This window comes from Hemiscyllium ocellatum, chromosome 43, assembly GCF_020745735.1.
Source record: "Hemiscyllium ocellatum isolate sHemOce1 chromosome 43, sHemOce1.pat.X.cur, whole genome shotgun sequence".
In the NCBI taxonomy this organism is placed as follows: domain Eukaryota; kingdom Metazoa; phylum Chordata; class Chondrichthyes; order Orectolobiformes; family Hemiscylliidae; genus Hemiscyllium; species Hemiscyllium ocellatum.
Window position 1 is genome coordinate 29629127 of NC_083443.1, and position 20190 is coordinate 29649316.

General features: G+C 45.3%; 1 protein-coding gene across 1 annotated transcript in view; it reads left to right on the forward strand.

Annotated features, from left to right (window-relative positions):
* The window catches only part of spock2 (SPARC (osteonectin), cwcv and kazal like domains proteoglycan 2), an 81423-nt gene extending 68357 nt beyond the window's left edge, over positions 1-13066 (forward strand). The window contains exons 8-10 of the mRNA XM_060854234.1: positions 137-199; positions 6977-7114; positions 9348-13066. Of these exons, the coding sequence (XP_060710217.1) occupies positions 137-199; positions 6977-7114; positions 9348-9493 (347 nt within the window). The 3' untranslated portion in view covers positions 9494-13066. The remainder of the gene's footprint in view (positions 1-136; positions 200-6976; positions 7115-9347) is intronic.
* The last annotated feature ends 7124 nt before the right edge of the window (positions 13067-20190 follow it).

Below are 20190 nucleotides of genomic sequence, written 5' to 3' on the forward strand. Positions count from 1 at the left end.
CCTCTCCATCTCTCCTGCTGTCTCCTCACAAGCTGCGATTCGCAGAGTGCTCCTGTGAAGGGTGTGCTGGTGTATTCACTGGATGTGGAATCATGCTGTTGGTTGATCGATTAATGTTCTCTTTGTGTTGACACAGAGCCCCCCTGCCTGGCTGCGCTCGAGAAGATCCAACTGCAAGAGGCGGTGCGGAAAGTGCCTGGTGAGTCTCGGCTGGAGACTGTCATCTTTTTTCATTAGCTCACAGCCTCCAGATTGCAAATCGCAGCTAAGTGAACTCTTCAGTGCAATTAACTGCCAAGGAACCTCAGCTCTGCAGTGCACATAGAAAGATGGAAATGCATCAAAACTGCATGCTTTTGAAAAGTCCTTGAATTCCCACAGGGGCCATTCAGCCCATCAAGTCTGCACCGACCTTCTGAAGGGCATCCCTCCCAGACCCCTAACCCCACCTTTCCCAGGCCTAACCCATCTAATCCTGCACATTCCTGGACACTATGTGCAATTTTCCATGGCCAATCCTGCGCATCTCTGGAGTGTGGGAGGAAACTGGAGCACCCGGAGAAAACCCCCGAAGACACGGGGAGAATGTGCAAACTCCACACGGACAGTTAGCTGAAGGTAGAATCGAACGCAGGACCCTGGTGCTGTGAGGCAGTAGTGTTAACCGCTGAGCCACTGTATTGCAGAAGGCTGAGAAGAGATCTGATTTCAAAATCATGTATGATCTAGATAGAATAGACAGGGAAAAGCTGTTTCCACTCGTAAAAGAGAAGAGAAAGGGAAGCCATATTTAAATATGATGTGCAAATAAAAGAAGGGTGATGTAAGGAAAGTATTTTTCACACAGCAAGTAGTTAAGGTCTGGAATGCACTGGCTGGAACTGTGGTGGAGGCAGGTTCAACTGAGACATTCCAGAGGGGCATTGGATGGTTATTTGGATAGAAATAGTGCCTAGGGGTGGGGGGGAAAGGCAGGAGATTGGCACTTGGGGATGGAACCGGTGCAGGAACAATGGGCTGAATAGCCTCTGCACTGTAACAATTCTGTGATAAATAATAATTACAAATGCAAGGTGTCTTTAATTTACAGAATGGAAATGAAAGGTATTCCCAATCATTAACTTGCTATTTATAAGTTTTATAAAGCAGGAGATTGGGCTGTCTTGTCATCTCAATGTTCTGTATTTTATTCTATGCCTTTTGCTACAAAACACACAAGTCCGTCACGTCACATAGTGGTATCAAAGTCAGCAAGTCTGGTAGTTACTGAGCTTGTACTAGGAACATCAGAAATTGAAAGCTGTTAGATTGTTGAAAAACAAATAGTTCATTAAACGTTCTTCTGGGGAAGTGATATTACCTCAGAAGAAAAATTCACGTAAAAACACGGTGACAGGAGAGTAGTGTCTTTCTGGTCTCCCTCCTATCGGAAGGATGTTGTGAAACTTGAAAGGGTTCAGAAAAGATTTACAAGGATGTTGCCAAGGTTGGAGGGTTTGAGCTACAGTGAGAGGCTAAATAGGCTGGGGCTGTTTTCCCTGGAGTGTCGGAGGCTGAGGGGTGACCTTTTAGAGATTAATGAAATCATTAGGGGCATGAATAGGATTAATGGGTAAGGTATTTTTCCCAGAGTGGGGGAGTCCAGAACTAGAGGGTTTAGGGTGAGAGGGGAAAGATTTAAAAGGGACCTAAGGGCAACTTTTTTACGCAGAGGGTGGTATGGAATGAGCTGCCAGAGGAAGTGGTGGAGGCTGGTACAATTGCAACATTTAAAAGGCATCTGTATGGGTATATGATTAGGAAGAGTTTAGAGGGAAATGGGCCAAGTGCTGGCAAATGGGACTAGATTAGGTTAAGATAGCTGGTCAGCATGGAGGAGTTGGACCAAAGGGTCTGTTTCCATGCTGTACATCTCTGTGACTCTATGATTCAAGTGTCGATCTTGGAACTGGTCCTAAGTTGGAAGCTTCTCAAATGATTTTTTTCTTTGCCTTTTGGGGCAGAGAACAGAATGTTTTCATTTAACATTACTTTTGGAAATTTTACTGTACAAAACAATTATAATACGTGAGAAAGGAGACAGGGAGACAGAGTTTGGGAGAGGCTGACATTTCCAGGATTCCTGAAGAAGGGCTTATGCCCGAAATGTCATATCTCCTGTTCCTTAGATGCTGCCTGACCTGCTGCGCTTTTCCAGCAACACATTTTCAGCTCTGATCTCCAGCATCTGCAGACCTCACTTTCTCCTCGAAGATCTCCAGAAAGGGAACTTCTTCGTAGTGGACTGAGCTTGGGAGATTTACCTGTTTCACGCAGTTGTTGAGGGTTCTGTAACAGTGTTAGTAGCAGTGGACTAACTACAGGCAGGGGCTTTCTGGATCTGTTATTTTGGAAGGCTAGATCCAGGAGTTAGAAGGATCAGAGACGGAGAGGGCTGAGCATTTGACCAGAATCCTTGCCTGTTAGGGGATCTGAGGAGGGGGCTGTTCAGTTGCTGGGAGCTGATGGCAGTAAATGAGTGGCTGAGGAGATGGTGCAGGGTGCAAGGATTCTGATTTTTTTTTTGGATCGTTGGGATCTCTTCTGGGGCAGAAGAGACCTGGTCAAAAGGGACGGGTTTCACCTGAACTGGAGGGAGACCAATATCCTGGCAGGGAGCTTTGCTAGTGCTATTCAAGAGCATTTAAATGACTGGGGAATGGGGAGGGGGTTATCCTAAGCAGTAGTGAAAATAGAGAGAAAGCTGAGGATGGTTCAGAAGTTAAAGAAAGTAAATTAATTGGAGAAGACAGGCAGGAGCATGTCAGAGAACGAGGTGCAACTGATTAATTAAACTGCATTTATTGCAGTGCAAGGCGTCTGACAGGTGGATTAACTCAGGGCATGGTTGGGAGCATGGGACTGAGACATTATGGCTGTTACAGAGACATGGCTGAGGGAAGGACAGAACTGGCAGCTCAATGTTCTGTGCTAGAGATGGTATAGGAAGGATAGAAAGGGAGGCAAGAGAGGAGAGGAGTCGTTTTTGATTAGGGATTAGGTTCTTCGAGGGATTATGCAGTGAAGCTAAATGGGTGGAATTCAGGAATAAGAAGGGGGTGATCACCTTGATGGGATTGTACTATAGGCTTCCCAATAGTCAGCAGAAACTGAGGTGCAGAGATGTCGGGAGATCTCAGATATGTGTAAGAATAATAGGGTTGTATTGGGTAGGTTTCTGCATGCTCCCACAAATAGCCCAGATATCCGGTCAAGCCTACCTTCACTGGCCTGAGCTCTGTGACTCATGTTTTGCATTGTTAAGGCGGGTAATTGTTTGCATTCGTGGCTTCTTCCCCGAATGAGGCACACCATCCCACCTTCAAGAGCAGCTGACCAATTGGAGCGCCAACAGCTCCTCTAGTCCCAGCAGCGCCACTCAGGTGTGTGGCCATTGCTGGAATTGCAGGTCAGTCCAGACCTGAGCAACCTGAAGGAAAGTCGGGGTTGGGGCTTGTTGGAGCCAAGTAGACAGCTCCCTGCTGAGGAGGTAGGGGTGATGAAGCATTCTACCCCCTCCCCCCCTCAACTGATAACAAAATACCAGCAAGGAGCTGTTAAATGGTCATTAATGGTCAATTATGTACCTCAGTTGGCCTAAAGGCAAGCAGGCCATCAACACCTTGATAAAATCCCTGCAAGCTCACTCCACCAGCCAGCCCCTGGACACAGTGTAACATCCCAGCTGAAGTCCCGAATCTGAATATGTGTGTGCATGTGTGAATGTGTGTGCATGTATGCACGTATATAATGGATGTTTGTGCATATGTGGGTGTGTTTGAGCATGTGTGTACATGTGTGATCAGTACTTGTGCACCTGTGTGTTTGCATGTATGTGTGTGTTTGCATATTTATGTGTTTCTGTTATGCATTTCCCTGCGTGTTTGAGTGTTTTGGTGCGAATGTGTGCATTTGCATGTGTCTGTTTTTAGTGTGTACATATGGCTGTACATGTGTGATGGGTGCTTCTGCATCTCTGTGTATAACCGAGTGGAAACCCGTATCCAATCTCCACTGAACTACAACACAGATCCTATCCTTAAAAGGCGATCCACAGGGCAGAGTATGCAGCCTATGCATTTTCCCTGGCATCTTGTGAAACGGCATTTGTGTCAGGGCTTCAGATTTGGAAAGTGCTTCAATGTTTGCAAAAGCAAATCTGATCGCGAGTTGTTCAGCAGATAAATTGCTGGTTAATGATTGGGGTCATCAATTCAGGGAGCTGGTTGGTTGTGGTTTGAAATGGCTTAAGCTACAGTAAACCAAACAGTAGATTAGATTAGGAGGAGATTGTGTAGTTTATCTCCAAAGCACGTATGCAAACATCAAAAAACACGTCAGTCTGGCTTGTTTAGTCGAATAGCCTGTAAACTGGGAGAGCCTTTCAGCAGAAAGCAAAAAGGAATTGGTGAGCAGAATGGCTGACAAAATCTGGTTTGATTTTTATTGTAAGTAGGATATTTAGTAAGATATTAGTCAACACATCCTTTTGATCAATCTATTTGTCCCTAAAAACCAGAGAACTAATCCGTGGTTCCTTCAATTTAATGTATGGTGTTCAGAATTAGTTTAAGACAGCAGAGATTTCAACAAATCCAACCAGAACCTGAACTAGACCAAACACGAGGACTAGAAGTTAGGCTGGGACCTTTTTCACTAGAGCGTAGGATGCTGAGGGGTGACCTTGTGGGCGGCACGGTGGCACAGTGGTTAGCACTGCTGCCTCACAGCGCCTGAGACCCGGGTTCAATTCCCGACTCAGGCAACAGACTGTGTGGAGTTTGCAAATTCTCCCCGTGTCTGCGTGGGTTTCCTCCGGGTGCTCCAGTTTCCTCCCACATTCCAAAGATGTGCAGGTCAGGTGAATTGGCCATGCTAAATTGCCAATTTAGGTAAGGGGTAAATGTAGGAATATGGGTGGGTTGCGCTTCGGCGGGTTGGTGTGGACTTGTAGGGCCGAAGGGCCTGTTTCCACACTGTAAGTAATCTAATCTAATCTAAAAAAAACCCATAGAATCCCTACAGTATGGAAGCAGGCCCTTCAGCCCAACAAGTCCACACCAACCCTCCGAAGAGTAACCCACCCAGACCCATTGCACTACCCTATTACTCTAAATTTACCCCTGACTAAAGCACCTAACCAGCACATCCCTGGACACTATGGTGCAATTTAGCATGGCCAAGTCACCCTAACCTGCACATTTGTAGACTGTGGGAGGAAACCCACGCAGACAGTGGGAGAATGTCCACACAGACAGTCGCCTGAGGCTGGAATCAAACCCGGGTTCCTGGCACGGTGAGGCAGCAGTGCTAACCACGAGCCACCATGCTGTAGAGATTTTTTTAAATCAAGAGAGGTATAGATTAGGTGAATAGCAGGTGTCTTCTCCCTAGGGTGGGGGATTTCGAGACTAGGGGCCATATTTTTATGGAGAAAGATTTAAAAAGAGCATGAGGGGCAATTTTCTTAAACGGAGAGTGGTTTGTGTGTGAAATGAACTTCTAGAGGAACTGGCAGATGCAGGTTCAGTTACAACGTTTAAAAGACATTTGGATGGATACATGAATAAGAAATGTTTGGAGGGATATGGGCAGAGCACAGGAATGGGGCTAGTTTCATTTGGGATTATAGTCAGCATGGATTGGTTGGACCATACGGCCTGTTTCCGTGCTGTTTGACTCTATGACTCTAAGTGAAGGTCAGAGACTAGGAATGTTCCAATGAGTATTGCACTTCCTGATGCCCCAAAGCCTTTCCACCACCAACAAGGCACAAGTCATGAGTGTGATGGAATAGTCCCCATTTGCCTGGATGTGTGCAGATCCAACAATACTCAAGAAGCTCAACACTATCCCAGAAATCCGCTTGATTAGTACCACATCCACTTCCTCCAGCACCGTCATTTAGCAGCAGTATGTGTACTATCTACTAGACCCACTGCAGAAATTCACCAAGGCTCCTTAGACAGCACCTTCCAAACCTATGACTACTTCCATCTAAAAGCCCAAGGGCAGCAGGTGCATGGAAACATCTGCAAGTTCCCTTCCAGGCCACTCACCATCGTGACTGGGAAATATATCGCAGCTCCTTCACTGTCACTGAGTCATAATCCCGGAACTCTCTCCTTCAGGGCATTGTGGGTGAACCTACAACACAAGGTCTCCACCAATTCAAATGGACAGCTCACCATCACCTTCTGAAGGGCAACTAGAGACTGGCTAGAAATGCTGGCCCAGCCAGTAATGCCCACATCCCTTGGATGCATTAAAACAGATTGATTTTGATGACCATTGCACTTGTGGTTCGTGGTTGTGCCTCTGTGGCAGTTGTGAATGTCGTTCAAAAGTAATTTCTTTTGGAATAAATTCATTGGGCTTAGGGATCTTAGAGGTACCAAACACCGGGGGCCAGTCAGTCACTCCTCTGCCTTCCTACAGTTCTCTCGCTGTCCCCAGAGCATCAGCATGTCCACTACTAAACCCAGTGCACTCGTGATGAGAAACTGAATCAAGGCCCTCGTGTCCTTGTTTGAATCTTTCTAGTTTGGGATTACGTTCAGCACGGGACTGCTTGGACTGAAAGGTCTGTGTGACTCTATGGCTCTGACTCTCAAACTATTGGGTGGATTTGAGGATCCCTTTGGTCTAATTTGTTGATGAGCTGGGAAATTGTTCCTAGCCAATGTTCTATCCCTCAACCCACACCTCCAATCTGCTTGAAAAGCTAATCCTCATTGTTTGTGGGAGCTTGCTGTGTACAAATTGGCTGCCATGTTTCCTGCATTGCAACAGTGAGTTCCAAAGCACTTAATGGTTCTGGACAACATAAGGTCACAAAAGGCGCTATAGAAATGTACGTTTTTAAACTCTACTCTGTAAAGAGCTGATGTTCAGAATTATGACGACAGTGTGAGTAACTCTGTTCTCTGTCTTACAGGTACCTTCATTCCTAGTTGCGATGAGGATGGTTACTACAGGAAGCTGCAATGTGATACTTACTCTGGCGAGTGTTGGTGTGTTGACCAGCAAGGCAGTGAGGTGACAGGAACCCGGGTTAAAGGGAACCCTGACTGTGGTAAGAGCCACATCTCACCTAGCTGCTGTGGTCTGCTTTGGGCTGTTCTGTATTGCCCTTTCTCACAGACAGTAATCTCCCCAGGGGGACAGCCACCTAAATGGAGAGATCTTGGTAATGTCATTGGACCAGAGGTACGGGCTAATCCTATGGGATCAAGGCTACAAATCCCACCCATGGTTGTTAATGGATTTAAAGTCTGGAATTGAAATCTAGTCTCTAGTATTCTTCAGTGTCATCTTAACCCATCTGGTTCATTAAGGTTCATAGAGGAAGGAAATCTGCCCTGTTTCTTCAGTCTGGCCTATATGTGACTACAGAGTGGTTGACTCTTATTGTAAAAGACTGGAGATGTGGGGAATCTGAAATCAAAGCAGAAAATACTGAAGAAACTCAGCAGGTCTGGCAGCATCTGTGGAGGGAAAAACAGATATTGTTTCAATTCCAATCTTATCCTTTGTCAGAACTGGAAGGGGTTGGAAAATTGAGTTGTTTCTGCCATTAACGGAGGAGGAGGTGGAGCAGGTGGTGAGGGCGCCCAGAGCAAATAGGAGTGATAATGGTGGTAAAGAAGCAATGGAGATGTAAAATAGGTGTAAATAGTAGGTATGGATTGGAGAAAATGGATCCACTCTGCTGAGAACAAAGCTAACAAGACACAAACAAGTCATGGTGGGGGAGGGGAGGGATGTAAATAAAATGTGGGGACAAAAGTCATGCCCTGAGGTTGTTGAACTCAATGAGTTTAAACTGTTGTTCCTGCAGCTTTCGCGTTGCATTGGCTCCGAACAGCCCCCTGAAAAGGCTAAGCAAGCCTCTCAGTTCGAGGGTGATCAGGGAGGGCCAACAGATGTTGGTCCAGCCACTGACAGCTGAGTCCCAGGAAAGAGTGAACAAAAAGAACTAAAGTTTTGAATCAGAAACACCCTTGGTGGATTTGGTGCTGAATTAAGAGACTCAGGCTGGTCCTTTGTGTTCAGAATATTTGAAGGATAAACCGGCCATGGCTTTTCAAAATTTTAAAAATTCCGGGTCAGGTTGATGGAGGGGAACTGTGTCCTTTGCTGGGAGAACAAACAGAAGGTTAAAAAGGTCAAATCAGAGCCAGGCTATTCAGGAAGCACTCACTCATCCAAAAGCTAGTTTGGGATTACGTTGGACCTGGACTGGTTGGGCCAAATGGCCTGTTTGCAAGCTGTATGGCTCTATGACTCTCTAACTCCTGAACTTCATGGCTGAAAGGTCTGGGGTTACTGGCGGTGAACTGAAGCTTTCAGAAGGATCAATGGAGTTGTGTTAGATCAGAGTATCAAAGGCTGAGTGGAATAAAGATGGAGATGGGTACAGATCAGCAAGGTTTAATTGGATGGTGGAGGAGGTTGAAGGGGCCAAATGACCTCCTGTGTCCCTCATGTTCCTCTAGGGTTGGGTGTCCCGGCTGTCATTGTGGGGACAGTGGGCTTTACAATTGTTGTTGTTGCTCGCACGAATTAGCCTGCCTTGGGATTCCACCTTTCCTGCAAATGTTTGGGGTGCTTCAGAAGAAGGGCTTATGCCCGAAACATCGAATCTCCTGTTCCTTGGATGCTGCCTGACCTGCTGCGCTATTCCAGCAACATATTTTCAGCTTCAGAAATCCAACCAGGTGAATAACCACCACCGGATCGCAAACGTAGATCATTCGAACCCATCATACCAGCACGGGCTGTATTATCCAGTCTGGCTGTATAATCCAGTGCCTTTTCCTCAATGCCTGATCACCATTTCTATCCAAATAACTATCCAATGTCTCTCTTGAATGTTTGAATTGAACCTGCCCCTACCTGAATTCCAGGCAGTGCATTCCACACTCTTAACTATTCACTGAGTGAAAAAGATTTTTCTCACATCACCCTTGCTTCATCTGCACATTACTTTGCACCCCTCTCATTCTTGTTCTGTTTATGACTGGAAACAACTTCACCTTTAATCGTGAATCTATTAATTCTAAAAATGAAGTAGGAAAGGTTTTCGATGGGCAGTCATCCAATCGGTTAATGAAGGCTGGATATGCTTTCCCAATTGGTGGGGCTCTGTGAAGATTGACATGTCAGGAAACCAATGGGAACAAGAGTGGGGCCATTGCAAAGGAACGTCCAAACATGGTCCCAAAGTGCCCACCTCCCTCTGTCTGCTCTTTGTCCAGCTAATTGCGTTCCCTGTGAGTGACCCTGGTTTTCTGTCATTTCTGCAGAGGATGTGATCAGTTTCTCCGGTGATTTTGGCAGTGGAGTCGGCTGGGAGGATGAGGAAGAGAAAGAGACTGAAGAGACTGCGGAAGAAACAGAGGAGGAAGAGGGTGAAGCTGGGGAGACGGATGATGGAGGCTACATTTGGTAACATCGCAACAGCTGTCTGATAAACACTGCTAACCATTTGGCACATGTTTTCCACCCTTCATGAACAACTTTCACTCCTTCTGATTAACGCATCCTCTGTCCTACAGTGTACACTACCAGTTCCCGATGACCGCCTTGGCACCAGTGAGTGACACTGCTCGCTGCTTCATTGCATATTATTTTATCACACTTGACACTAAGGGGCACAGAATGTTACCACCAATAAATGGCTAGACTCCCCAGTGATAGTGCTGACCAGGACAAATGCACAATTTACAATTTTAAAAATCCAGATTGTATCACAAACAATCCAGAGAGGGGGAGGGGTGTGAGGGACTCATTACTGTAGGCAAAGGTTGAATATCAATATCATGAAATAGAGAGGGATGTGACAGCTGCTTCATTTTAAAGTAATGTTTGTGAAAGGTATCGTGTACAACGTCAGCAGCTCCCCCATTGCCCCGTCACCCACTGACCCTTCACTCACTGCCTCCTCACCTACTGCCCCCTCACCTACTGCCTCCTCACCTACTGCCTCCTCACCTACTGCCCCCTCATGCACCTCAAACTCACCCGCCACTATTCCCCCACTTATCACACCTTCACCCACTGCCCCATTACCCATTGACCCATCACCCATTGCCCTGTCACCCACTGACCCTTCACTCACTGCCTCCTCACCTACTGCCCCCTCGTGCACCTCACACACACCCACCACAATTCCCCCACTTTCCACACCCTCACCCACTGATCCCTCACCCACTACCCCGTCACCCATTGCCTTGTCACCCACTGACCCTTCACCCACTGACCCTTCACCCACTGCCTCCTCACCTACTGCCCCCTCATGCACCTCACACTCACCCATCACAATTCCCCCACTTACCACACCCTCACCCACTGACCCCTCACCCATTGTACCATCACTCACTATGCCCTTGCCCATCGTTCACTGCACATTGCTCCTTCAATCACCACACCTGGCCCTCCCGCTGTCACATCCTGCATGGTCTTACAATGTCAACTCCTCAGCCAGTGCCCTTTAGATTGTGCCCACCCGGATGTGCCAGTAATGTTTCTGCAAGTTAGCTTCATTTGAAACTCAGAAAGCCCACTCCAAAGTGGGAGATAAATTAGTGTGAGTGTGTGTGTGTGTGTGTGTGTGTGTTCATATGGTAGAGGGTACAGGGGAGAGAATCAGCAATCCTGAGACTGTGTAAAATGTAGGTCTGTTTTCTGACGGCAGAAATGTTCTCTTAAGTGCTCAGAACGTTTAACATCACTCAGGTCTGAGAATTATACACTGGGTGTAAAAGTACCCATGACTTTGAGTTAATTCAAAGTCAGAGAATTGTCAAACAAGGCTATTCAATATTTCAGTTTCAGAAAGAGATCATGTTCCTCTCTGGGAGCTCTTTGCAGGTTCAGCAATATTCCTGAAAAGGTGTCACTGGGAAATAAACTCCTGAGTGAAACATTATTGTTAGCAGAAGATTTGCCCTGTAGCTGATCACCCTGTTATTTAGTCATCTGTATTACAGTCAGGCTGTGTGTCTGAAGGACTGAGGGATTTATTACTGTGAAGCTAGTGAAGTGTGAATGTTTTATTCCTGCTTGTACTCAATGTTAAAGCTACCTCCATAATCCTTCCCAATATCTGACTAGCAGCTGTTTGACAGGATGCCCGTGAATTTGAGGTTATTTACTCACCAGCGATTGGGCTGCTGTTTTTCAGTTGCTCCAGGAAAAATATACACACCCATGAAACACATCATGTCTCCATACATGTGCACACACACACACACACACACAATATACACACAGACACACATATACACACAGACACACGCGCGCACACAATATGACACACAGACACACACAACAATATACACACGGACACGCACACCCACAGACAAAGACACACGCACACATAACACATACATGCACATCTCTACGACTCTATGCACATGCACAGACACATACAGACACATATACATCCAGAAACACATGTACAGACACACACACACAAACATTTTCCAAAAAGTATACTTTGTTCAAGCACGACAAAAGTATGTTTTGTGACCGTTCAAATATAACATGGAGTGAAATGTAATACACATCCTGCTTGATTTAATATAATGTGGTGATCTGAGGAATCTCGCTATACTTACAATCTTCAATGGGGATTCCATTTTCAGCAGATTACACCCAAAGCAACCAGCGGTCTTGGATTTCTGAGGAGGAACCTTTTGTATTGTAACAAAAATATCAGACAGGTTACCAAACGTTGGTTTCTCCAATCCCAGAGTGTGTTCACTGTGTGTGGGATCCTTATACAGCAGGAGATAGAAGTAAGATTCAAGTCCCTCAAAGGCATGTTGCTTGATTCTGCACCAATCCCACACTAGAGTCACATCCTTGATCAAAGATTCAAAACAACAGCAAAGAGGGGACTGAGCACATTCTACGAAATATGGGATGGACAGAGTGTTGGGGAGAATTGACAGAGTAAAAAATGAGGTCTGCAGATGCTGGAGATCACAGCTGCAAATGTGTTGCTGGTCAAAGCACAGCAGGTTAGGCAGCATCTCAGGAATAGAAACAGCTACCTGGTACCTTCCAGCAATTACATTACACAAGATAGCTGTCCACGCTAACTGCAAAGGTTGTATGTTTCCAAGACAATACATTATTAATCTTCTTCCCAAGGATAATCCTAAATGGAAAAAGCTGCCAATCAATGTCATTACAGCCCCGTCAATCAAAATCTTCAAGACCCACCTTCAGATTATTTCCTTTTATTCTCAGGACTTATCATTTCAGCAGCTCGCATCTGGTTGAGCTAAATGTTAGCACAGCAGAATATCCGTCCCTGATGCCAGTGTAACTGAAGCAGCAGCAGAATTACAGCTTATGATTGCAATTTTGAATTGCTGTTAAGCAGACAGCCCAAGGGGTTTTCCAATGCTGCAGCCCCTCACTGTACTGTGCTGGGAGGCTTCTCGATAGTGACCTTTTCCCATCAAACCAGCTGCCCCAGGCCTTGGATTGTGCCAGTCTGTAACACTCAAACCAACAGCTCTTTACACTGCAAGACCAGGAGCTTTCAGGTTAACTGAGTTTCACAAACACACACATACCTCTGTGCATGTGCGCATGCACACGCACTCACACACACACTCACTCATGCAGACACGTACTCTCACACACATACATCCATGCATGTGCACGTGTGCACGTGCGCACACACACATACACACATACTCTCACACACATAGTTCCGTGTATGTGTGCGCATGCGCACACACAGAAACACACACACTCATGCAGACACATACTCTCACACACATCCCCCCCTGCACATAAACATATCTCTGTGCATGTGCACGCTCACTCACACATGCTCACTCACTCAGACACATACACACACATCCCCTACGCACACACGTGCATACGCACACACACACACACACACACTTAGATGCGCGCGCGCACACACACACTTAGATGCGCCCGCGCACACACACATGCTTAGACGCACACATGCCCACACCGTCAAAACGTGTGGCGCTGGAAAAGCACAACAGGTCAGGCAGCATCTGAGGAGCAGGAGAGTCAATGTTTTGAGCCTAAGCTCTTCATCAGGAATGTTCCTGATGACGAGTTTATGCTCGAAACGTTGACTGTCTTGCTCCTCGGATGCTGCCTGACCTGCTGTGCTTTTCCAGTGCCACACTTTTTGACTCTGATGTCCAGCATCTGCAGTCCTCACTTTCTCTCACATACTCACACACACATTGACACACCCACACTCAAATATGTACGTACACCCACACTTTCAGACACACAAGCATTCCCACACCCACCAGAGACATACCAACCAAATACTAATTGCTGTGGCTGTAACTTCCATTACTCAGCTCACACTGACCAAAGTAGCAGATTAGATGGAAATCTCACATAGGTAAAATTCCGATGTTCTAAGTGATTCCAAGTAATTCTGTGCTTTTGCTGATGCAAATTTCTTCACTGGCTCCAAACAGGCCTTTATTCTGATAGTAAGCACTGGCCGGAGAAAATCCTGATAAGCAGCTTCTGAATTGCCCAGCACTTGGGGTTACACTGGGCAGACTGGAAGCAGCTTTGTTGTAAGGATCTCTTCCCCGTACCTGACACACAGTGAGTTACAAGTTCCAGGTAATGGGCAGGGACCTCACAGAATGAGCAATGTTCTTCAGTTCAGCACAGGAGCCAGCCGAAAAGAATTTCAGCAGTGCGTTGGGAGAAATAGCATATTGCCTTCAAAAAGGCTGTGACCTGCAAATGGGATAAGCGTGCAGAATTAACCAAACAGTATTCCTCCTCTGTACCCGACAGTATCTTTCAGAAAGTCATTCATAAGCTAGAGGAGTTACTGAGACTGAGCTGTACATCAGTGGGGGGGTACAGAACTTCACACTGACCCTCACAAAATGACCCTCATGCTCTGACCCTCGCACTTTGACCCTTGCACAGACCTTCATACTCTGACCTTTACTCACTGACACACACTCTGACCCTTACACATTGACACATGCTGACCCTCGCACTTTCACCCTTACACAGACCTTCATACGCTGACCTTTACTCTCTGACACACACGCTGACCCTTACACATTGACACACGCTGACCCTCGCACTCTGACCCTTGCACAGACCTTCACACTCTGATCTTTACACACTGATACACACTCTGACCCTTACACTCTGACCTTCACACACACCTATAGCTAACCCCATACCAAAGCATGCCCAGCTCTTTTGTTTAATTTTAACTTGTTCTCAACTTTGATAGCAGATGGGGGACAATGTAGCGCACATGTTAATAACTGTCTATTACCCATTACTTACTACTTAGTTTACCTCAGTGGGGAGAAGAGTCAGGAGGGGTATTTAACTGTTACGTCCATTTCACACACTCCCCCAAATCAGTTTGCTAAGTACACTGTGATGATGATCCAGTGGAAAGGGCGAAAATAACATCAGACTGCACAGAATCAACAACTGACTTGCAAAAGCACCTGTCATGAAATGATTCATGGCCAGTACCTATCCCAGCCTATACTCAGGGCACTACAGAGAACACCAGGTGAGTGGTACAGGGCTCCGGTATAAACATCAGACCTGGCTTGGAAAGTCCCAGGCTCTCTTAAATCAGACAACTGCTGCAGGGTCTTGAACCCATTACTCAGGCTGACCGTCCAGTGCGTTACTGAGGGAGCATTGCACTGTCAGAGACATCCTCTTTTAGGAATGGTGTTATTGGGAGGCTCTAACTGTCCTGTTCGGGAGAGGGGAATGGGAAAGATCCAGTTACACTGTGTGAAGAAGAGCAGGGTGAGTTCTCCCCAGTGTCCTGCTCCTGCTCGTAATTCTCCCCTCAACCAACACCTCAACTTGGGGCCCTGGACATTGCAGCACAGCTGTGGGCCTTTGACTTGTCTAGGCTGGTAGTACATCACTGGGATAGAGGATCGGAAAACAAAATCTTAAAATGCTTTTAAACACTGCACAGGAATTCCTGGCTGGTCAAACATCTAACTCTTGCGACTTGTATTACCTAAGCACTCTTCTGAGCTCCCCCAGTCGAGAGAAGAGTGTTTGTAGGAGCTTCCTATATTAGGCCTGACCAGCTTGAAATGACCTTGTACCTATTCAGATCTCCACAACTTCCAGCTACTCTTTCTCTAATTAGATAATGTTTGTAGCATAAAGCACTTGAGAGTACCAAGCAATTGGCCTAAATGACAGTTTTTAAAATTGTAACGGTCATTGCTTTCTCCAGTTAATTACTCCAAATGCTCTCAGTTATGCACTCTATTTCTCTGATCAGAGTCACCACTTATTTGGATGTGACAGCTTTCGTTTGTCTGTAAGTTATGTAGTCACAGTCCTGTAGCCATGTGATTTGGATTTTAATTTCCTAAGTGCAAATTGTTTTGCAAAGATTGAGTATTAAGAAATATGAATCCACCTTGATGTTATTCACCTCTGACGTGTTATTGAAGTTTGAGATGTGAGTAAAGAATGCTGTAAAGAATCTAAAAAACTGTAAGTTTCAAGCGATTAGCACTGCTGATGGAAGGATTTTAAATTTGTTAAAATGAGTAGGGAGGGTGGTCAATCAGCAGGAACGGGTGGGGAAAAGTCTGTGATAAGAATAATCATGGGGGGAAGGGGTTGGCAAATTTTTCTCCTCATGCTCTGCATTTTATTTTAAGATGGCAAAGGGACCAATAAGTGATGAGATGTGTGGCTGGACCATTTGGGTTTAGTGCTTCAATTGTAAAAGCATGCTCCTCTTAAGATTAACGAACCACACAAGACAAGCCAAGCAACGGGGTCCCCATCTTAATGAGTTTCACCGCTTTGATAAACAGTTTACAGGAAAAGTTTGAGGAAGGGTTTAGAGTAAAGTTGTGTTTGCATGCCCGGCTTTCATAGGAGCAAAGGTGCAATCCATGTCCGCTTAAATTGTATCAACAGCGTGCAGCGTAATGTAGCGAATTTAGAGGGTGCATTGTAAAACAACAGGGTAACTCCAAATAGACAGCAGTCCCATTCTTGCACAGTGCTAGAAATATGTAGAGAAAGTGGGTAGGATTGGGGGAGGGGTTGTGGGTCAGAAGGACCCCCTCCATTTATGTCACACAGTAGTAGTGAGGCATTTTGTCTTGATTCCTTTCTGTGGCAATGGATTTGTCTGTAATGCTCTAATAATCTGTATATGGATCAATCTCAATCCTATTCTTCACTCACTGGGTAGATTAATGTATGCCTTCAGATACATGGGACTTACCAGAATGTATAAATCTTGTTGTACTGAATGTTAACTGCTTGGAGATGTCTTATTCTCAATATTTACATTGTATTTGATAATAAAAAGAACCCATTTATCCGAGCACTGTTCTATTTTGTCCCTAGCTGCGCTTCACAATACAACTTTCCCATCTGTCCCCTCAGCATCATGGTTAATTCTTACAAATTGCTATCTTTCCATATGCATGAATTGTTGTAGTTGTGCGCTATATGTTTTCGATTTTTATAAACTGATATAAGTAAATTTGTTTCAGTCTTTATATTCGTTCAGAGGTCATGGGTGTCACTGAGTGGGCCAGCACTGATTGCCCATCCCTAGTTTCCCTGGAAAAGTTGGTGGTGAATTCAAAGGAGATTAACTCCAGTCAAGTCAATAAACTGAAATGCAAATTTATCAAATCTAATGTGTATTTAAAAATGAATTAACCAGTAGCCAATCAGGCGAAAGTGAGGACTGCAGACGCTGGAGATCAGAGTCTAGATCAGAGTGGTGCTGGAAAAGCACAGCAGGTCAGGCAGCACTCGAGGAGCAGGGAAATCGGCGATTTGAGCAGGAGCCCTTCATCAGGATGTTGTCTGACCTGCTGTGCTTTTCCAGCACCACACTTTTTGACTCTGATCTCCAGCATCTGCAGTCTTCACTTTCTCCTCAGGAGAAATGGGGCCCCTATGCATCCACCCTCCATCACTGGAGTCTCTGTGCAAACCCTTCCACACTAATGGACAGAGAATGTTGTGCATTAGTGATGTGTGTCCCCTCTTTCACAGCGTTAGGTGGTGAACTGTAAGTGCTCTTGAAAGGCTATTTGTTAACTCTGGGGACTTGCATTTGTGAAATAAATAAAAAAAATTTCTTTCCTTGGCCCCCTTCATATCTTTATCGAGTGAACATTTAAATGCAATGATGATGATTGCCTCAATCATTCCAACTGGTATTGAGGCCCACATTCTCACCACTCGCTAGATGTGGGTGACTCAGTGGTTAGCACTGCTGCTTCATTGCACCAGGGACCTGGATTTGATTCCAGCCTTGGGTGATTGTGTGGAGTTTGCACATTCTCACTATTTATATGTAGGTTTCTACCGAGTGTTCTGGTTTCCTCCCAGAGTCCAAAGATGTGCAGGTTAGAGTGGATTGGCCATGGGAATGTAGGGTGGGATGTGCTGGGTCTAGTTGGGATGCTCTTCTGAGAGGTGGTATGGTCTCGATTGGATTGAATGACCTCTTTCTACATTGTAGAGATTCTATGTGGAGATTTCTTCCAAATTCCCAAACAGATTTATCAGTGACTAGTTTACATAGATGGTTTTGAACGGTCCCACAAGTAAAATTTGTTTTTCCACCTCAGCCACCTGGCAACCATCTTTCTAAGTTGCAAACATCAAAGTAAGAAAATGAAATGAAGAAGTGCAGATTCTGGAGATCAGATTCTGACAGGAACAGAAATTGCTGGAGGAACTCAGCAGGTCTGGCAGCAGGTGTGGAGAGAGACAGCAGAATTAACATTTCGAGTTCAGTTCCCCTTCAGAGCTATCAAAGCAAGGAATCCACTTTTGACATCATTACCTTTCCTCTGCCCTCCCTTTCAAGTGCCCTCATTAGGGCTTTTACTAAAGGCCTCAGGCTTTCCCAGGTCTTGGCAGGTAATTGTTTCTCCCCCACCCACTCTCAGTGTTTGTGTTTATATGGTCAATGGGATCTCTGCCTGCTGGAGTGAATCTCACCCTGTGCAACACAAAGCCTCTCTTTATTCACACTGTAACGAGATCTCAAAGCCTATTTACTTTTCCAACGCTGCTGCATCGTTTTCTTTCGCTGCTCCCTTCAGGTAAAATTTCACATCCAAGTTGCATTGTAATCGAAAGAGTCTCATTATTAGGATGCCATGTGGACTCACATTATGGGGAATTTGTGGCATAATTATGGTCCATTTGGTTCAAACTGCAAAAGGACCATCTCCCACCCACTTCATCTCACCCAATCTTTCCGTAATTTTCCAGTTCATGTGTTTATCCAGCTCCCCTTTAATTTATCCATGCTATTTACCTTGGCTACACTAGTGAATTTGATTTGATTTGATTTATTGTAGTCACGTACCTAAGTACAGTGAAATGTGAAATGTTTTGAGATCGTAACAAACAAGGACATACAGATCCTAGAGGCCGAATCACAGTGAGGCATACACGGTTACAACTGCACAGGAGGTGCATAAAGCAAGGTCAACATTAATTGAAGTCAGAAAGGTCCATTCATCAGTCTAATAACAGCAGGGAAGAAGCTGTTCTTTAACATGTGTTCAAGCTTCTATATCTTGTGTCCAATGGAAGAGGTTAGAAGAGAGTATTAACAGGGTGGGAGGGGTCTTTGATGATGTTGGCACCCTTCGTGTGGCAATGAGAAGTCTAGCTGGAGTCCACCGATGGGAGGTTGGTTTTTGTGATGGTTCATGATGTTAGCATTCTCTAGAAGTTTTCTTTGAAACTCTTGTGGCATTTATTGGTGTAAAAAATGAGGTCTGCAGATGCTGGAGATCACAGCTGCAAATGTGTTGCTGGTCAAAGCACAGCAGGCCAGGCAGCATCTCAGGAATAGAGAATGCTGCCTGGCCTGCTGTGCTTTGACCAGCAACACATTTGCAGCTGGCATTTATTGGTGATAATTTCCATTCTTAGGAGTCCTCATCCCATCCCACTCAACAACAATGGAGACACCTTTAGGTCTACCCTAACCCTGTCATAGTCTTAACCAGCTCCCCTCCATGTTCTGAGGAAGGGTCACTGGACCCGAAAAGTTAACTCTGATTTCCGTCCACAGATGCTGCCAGACCTGCTGGACTTTTCCAGCAATTTCTGTTTTTTTTGTGTCACCTCCCAGTTCTCTGTTTTCTAGAAAAAAGACCTCAGACTTTTCGAGAAAAGTTAGTTCTGGTAAAGTAAGTGAAAAGTCAACTTGTTCATTGTCCTGCTGTTTTGTTAAGGAGAGGTAACTGGTGTGGTTCAACCTGAGGGTCACTGCACCTTAGGTGAGGGGCAAGGTTAAGACTGACTCATCCAAGGTCAGAGCTATCAAAGCAAAGAATCCATGCATTTAAAGGTTCATAAGATAAACACAGAGGTGGAAAGGAAAGGAAAGATAAATGTTATTTTATTTAATGAATGCAAATACCCCGTGCTAAGCAATAGCCTCCTCACTTATTGAGCTTAAAGTTCATTTCTACATTATGGCACAGTGGCTCATTGGTTAGCACTGCTGCCTCACAGTACTGGGTTTGATTCTAGCCTCAGGCGACCGTCTGTGTGGAGTTTGCGTATTCTCCCTGTGTCTGTGTGGGTTTCCTCCCACAATTTCGCCACGCTAAATTGCCCATAGTGTTCAGGGATGTGTAGGTTACGTGCATCAGTCAGGGGTAAAATAGGATAATATGGTAGGGGAAAGGTCTGGGTGGGTTACTCTTTGGAGGGTCGGTGTGGACTTGTTGGGCCGAAGAGCCTGTTTCCACATTGTAGGAATTCTATGATAAATCAAGGATTTAGTTTTTTGCTGTAAAGTGAATTGTACACGTGCAGGCCAACTGTGCAAGTGTTTAACATTACCACCCTGTTTCTTGAGTCTATTACTGAAGAAGTAAACCCAATGGTTTGTTTGCATAAGAATCAGCTCATGAATATTTTGTGAATTTGAGAGAAATGTGTTTGTGCCAGTTCCTGCAATAAAATGGGAATGCAGCTCGTCAATTCCACCTTTTAAGGTATTTAAAGACAATACTTAGAAAGACAAACATGAGTTTCCCACTATTTCTCCCTTCTATCATCTCCATTGGAAGAAGGTTTTAGATTACT